The sequence below is a fragment of the Camponotus vicinus genome, unplaced genomic scaffold (assembly GCF_025532165.1).
Source record: "Camponotus vicinus isolate PSW18456_S1 unplaced genomic scaffold, iyCamVici1.0 SCAF_1, whole genome shotgun sequence".
Taxonomy (NCBI): domain Eukaryota; kingdom Metazoa; phylum Arthropoda; class Insecta; order Hymenoptera; family Formicidae; genus Camponotus; species Camponotus vicinus.
In genome coordinates, this window is record NW_028141945.1 from 9,070,618 (window position 1) to 9,075,452 (window position 4,835).

General features: G+C 24.7%; 1 protein-coding gene across 2 annotated transcripts; it reads right to left on the bottom strand.

Annotated features, from left to right (window-relative positions):
- Nucleotides 1-454: 454 nt before the first annotated feature.
- On the bottom strand, nt 455-4,558 carry LOC145972498 (uncharacterized). Of its 2 annotated transcripts, XM_083101198.1 has the most exons (6): nt 4,375-4,463; nt 2,933-3,041; nt 2,377-2,443; nt 2,106-2,252; nt 912-1,355; nt 455-741 (listed from the first exon to the last, which is right to left on the bottom strand). In XM_083101198.1, exons 2-6 carry the CDS (start codon nt 3,010-3,012, stop codon nt 643-645), a joined length of 837 nt encoding a protein of 278 aa, XP_082957324.1. In that variant the 5' UTR covers nt 3,013-3,041; nt 4,375-4,463; the 3' UTR covers nt 455-642. The 2 variants fall into 2 exon arrangements, with proteins under 2 accessions (XP_082957324.1, XP_082957334.1); XM_083101208.1 differs by lacking the exon at nt 2,106-2,252 and having other exon boundaries at nt 4,375-4,558.
- Between the last annotated feature and the right edge of the window lie 277 nt (nt 4,559-4,835).

Consider the following 4,835-nt stretch of genomic DNA (forward strand, 5'->3'; position numbering starts at 1 on the left):
ACTGAAGATACTTGGTTCCAAATCTTTCAAATTAAATTCATTGTATATTTTAATATAATTTATTTTAATATATATATATATATATATATATAATTTAACATATATTCTATCAAGAAAATATAAAAACTATAAAAGAGAGGATAAAATAATTATAAATTCTCCTTCTGCGCGGCGGAAAATATTACAATTGCTAATATATAGAGATAAGCGATTTATCTTCAGGTTATCGTAACAAAAAATTGTTTATCGCGTTTTATTTCTGCCTAATCAGAATAAGAATTAATTCACAAACGAGTAAAGTAATCGATTATAGTATCAGTATGCTTGTTTTAAATATAATCATTTCAGGAAAAAATCAAGTTTGAAAAATTTTAAATAAATTATAATAAACCACATTTACTACATTTTTATTACAAATATATTTATTACACATATATTTATCATAATTCCTATATAGACACAAATCTCATGCAAAATAAAGTGTAAAAAAGATTCTTTTGCATTTTAAATATACACTATATTGCAGTTATATATGCAGTGTTCAAAAAAGAATTGCAAAGAACAATATATTTTACAATAACTTACAATAAATAAAAGAAAGTTAAGTCTATATATTCTTCCATTTTTTTACAAAATATCGTACTAATTATTAAATGAGAAAGTAGTCATTTTCTCTCCTTCATTATCTCGTCTCCATCTTTCTTCGTATGCAGCATTATATTTCGCGACGTGTTTTTTTTCCTAGAAAAATAAAATCAAATATACGTGTATTAAGAAAAATTGATACAATGAAAGATAATAGTTTAGATTCACATTCAGGATATTTCATTCAGATGTTTCCGCATTCATCATGTCGGAAAAAATATTTATTTTTGAGAGCTTACTATAAATAAATTAAGCAAAGTATATACCTCGTCAACTCGCTCCAGCAATCGCTTTAAAAGGTGGTATTTGCAACATACATATTGCGACAGACTTATTTCTCGATAAAATTTGCATGATTTTAAATTGTCTTTGTTATTATACAGATATTGTTTCAAATTCTGACAATAAATGTCTAATACTTGATATAATGAAGAACATCTTTTGAAGAATATATTTTGGATCTCGTCAAACATAGCTTCGATCGCTATCAATAAACCTTTGCGTTCGGGTATTTTATTAACCCAATTGTAGAACTCTTCTAATTCAAATTCTTCAAACTCCAGTACTTCACTTACGTCCATATTTTCAACTACGCCATTCTCGATGATCATATCCTCCTCAGTAACAATGATGAAATTTATATCATAAATTTCTTGTCTCATAGCAAGTTGGTCCACATTATATATTTTCTCCATTAACTGGTTTCTTAGCTACATATGAAATATAAACATTTGATATTCCATTATTATAAAGAATTTGTGAAACAAAATAAAAATTTCAGAGCATCAAATAAAAAGTATTGCAATTAATAAATTATAATTTTTAGGAATTGTATAATAATTACATATTAATATAAACAAAAAAGAATTATTAAATATATATTAATTATATATATATATATATATATATATATATATATATATATATATATAAACACACAAATATATATTTAATGTATAAAATATATAAATAGAGTTAAGTGGATTACTATATATATTTGTGTATAATAATTCTTTTCAAAGTAAAAATTCTTTTAAGCAGATTACAATACTTTTTTAATACACTATAATTGCTTTATAATTTTTTAATACTTTATATTAATTATAACATTTTTCTAATTTTTACTATGTGCCCAGTGAGAAATGACAAGTCGGATAGACGTTTGTTAGACGTCTAAGATGTTTAATAAACGTCTATTGGACATCTATTAAACGTCTTAGACGTCTATTCGACTTATCATTTCTCACTGGGTGATTTATTATTAATTAATGTAAAATAATGTTAGAAAATTATTGTAACCAAAAATGCACAGAAATACAGTTATACGCTTTTTTATGTTTTTAAATATATATAAATCCATGAAAAATTTGTATAATTCCACGGAATTTTCTATAATAATTTTTTTGCTAAAAGCTCTTTCAAGCAACGTTTCTAGATAGATTTCAATTTCGATTATTCACCTTAGTATAAATATCCATATTTCGCATTAGCACCCCAAACATTTCACGGCTTTTTCGATTCCATTCATAAAAACTATTTGCCATGTCCAGATACATTATGCTTTTGCTTAAAAAATATTCGAAACTGTTCACTAGCTTGCTCCGTAACTAATGAACAAGAAAAGAGATTTTATCGCAAATATTATTACAATATATTTATTTTTACAAACGTTATTAGTTATTTATGATGCTTCTATTTGTTATATCATTATTTGCATCTCACAATACTTACGCGACGTTTTCTAGCTTGTACAGCTCTATCACTTTGGGCCTGTTCTCCATATAAGCGTATCAATATGCTTGAATAAAACAATGATTAATATAACGCACATTACAATATAAAATAAAACGTTCAATAATTTTCAACTTGCACAAAATGTACCAATAGACACACCATCACAGATTCTTTAACAAAATTTAAACAAATTTAGAAAATTAGAAATTACAATAGATTTCTAACTTTAGAAATTTAGGAATCACAATCATTACATAAAATTTCTTTAATAATCGATATTTTGATTCTATAAGGAAAATAATGTTAATAAAATAGAAATACATATTTCCACAATATCTATATAAAACGATTCAAATTTATTGCTTGTTTTTTTTATATGTATTATCATTTACGGATCCTTTATATAAATACGAAATTTAAATATAATGTTTTTCATAAAGTATTTTCATAAATGTGAATTATGAATCATTTAAGATAGATTTACGCGAGATTTATTCAAAACTAAACAATGAAATTCTTTTTAACAACATAAATATCAAATAATATCACAAACCATTGCAGATTAGATCGAACTTGTTTCGATTGTTCAATCGCGCCCTCCGTGTCGTATTTCTTGCATAAGGCAAAAACCATAGTCGCAAACGTGTTTCTGTGTTACGAAGCTAAATAAATGTAAAAATAATGTAAAAATAATCACTAACGAAACGAGGATGATCTGCGAGATTATAAATCAGGAATGAAACGATGAGATGTGAAAACAATAACGACGAAATAATCTTTTTGCACGTATCCGAATTGATCCAAAATATTTACATTTGAACCATACTTATTTATTCGCAAAGCAACACCACAAATTGACTATAATTTTGACATCAAAATTTAAATGTAATTTAATTTTAAAATAGGAAAAATTCAACATATTTCACAAATATACCTCGAAAAAAAAAAGGAATTAGAAAATGATGTTAAGATTTGGAAAATAATTTTATCGAGTAATAATATATTAATTTTTTTATTCTTTCCTATCTTTTGCAAAATTTTAGAGTTTATTATATAGTATCTTATCATGAATAAGATCTCTAGCATAATTTTAAAAATAGTAAAGCATCTCTGATTAATATCATATGGACTGTTTGTTTAGTCTAAATACATCTTACTTTCGCTTAACAAATCTTCACTATTCATACCTGACTCTGATAACTAATATAAATAAATAAGAAATTGCCACGAATATCTTTGCAAACGTTTTCAAAATTTGCAATGCTACTGTTTGTTATATTTCTACTCATAACGATATACTTACATGAAATCTTATATATTTTCTACAATTTTATTGCTTTGAAGCTGTTCCGTTTTTAGTATTTTAAATATACTTGAACAGAAAAGATAACACGTATATTATCATAAGAGAAATATCCAATGTCTGTTATTTATACAAAATATGTTGAAAATAATACATTTCGTACTCGAAAATTTTTCAATCTTTAATTTAATAAAAATTTCTGTTGTTTCATAAAATTTTTTACTACTAAAAGATCTATTTCAATAAAAGAAAGAGGTGTACAATATCCTGTGTACACAATTCATTATTAAAATAAGAAATTATTTTTCTATGCAAATTTACTCGGATAAAACTTTGAAATTCTAACAATCGTAAATTATATAGTTATTTTTTTTAAGATATAAGTATTACGATACGTATAACTGTGTTTTTACTTGTAAAAAGAAATACGTTCTATTTTTATAGATTTTGATAGTTTATAATATTTTGTATGAATATATAAACAATAGCAAACAAAAGCATGTATAAAAAGTAATAGCAATTAGTATTAGTTTATACATAGATTCTATGTATGAACTAATATTAATGTCTATGTCATAGAATATTGTTATACAAATTCTATTACGAATAAATCGTCTATAAACTGGATTTAAATAAGATATATTTAATCCAGAGATAATAGAGACATAATTTTATGATGTAAATGTACAAACCTTTGCAGACAGAAATTAATTTCGCGCAATTGCCCAAGCAAATTTGCCGCAATATGCCAATAATAAGCCATGCCTTTACTCTCTATTCTCCATGGACATTTCAGAATTTAAAGAAATTTCTAAGAGAAAATGAAATGATAGCCATCGATGAAATACGATACTTCCGAATATATACTTATTTTCAGCAGGAATCATGATAAGAGTCATGACAGTCGTGACAAAAGAACGGCAAAATATGCTCCCAAACTCACACGGATTTAACTATATTTTTAAATTATTTTATTTGTTCTCAAATAGTAATAAAGAACTATTAAGAAAGCAGATTTTACTTCTCCTCTTCTTCGAATTTCGTATATGAAATGCAAGCTTTGCAAGTTTAATCTTTATTTTCTCGCCTTTAAGCTTATCAAACGTTGTAGTCAAATAACATATATGAATAAATATATATATATTGTAGCATA

Bases quoted from the DNA above. Each gene is read 5' to 3' on its own strand.
- LOC145972498 (XM_083101198.1), bottom strand. From the start codon at position 3,012: ATGGTTTTTGCCTTATGCAAGAAATACGACACGGAGGGCGCGATTGAA. The intron at 2,253-2,376 runs GTAAGTATTGTG...CTTGTTCATTAG, and splicing joins TACAAGCTAGAAAACGTCGC to TTACGGAGCAAGCTAGTGAA. The intron at 742-911 runs GTATATACTTTG...TTATTTTTCTAG, and splicing joins TGCTGGAGCGAGTTGACGAG to GAAAAAAAACACGTCGCGAA.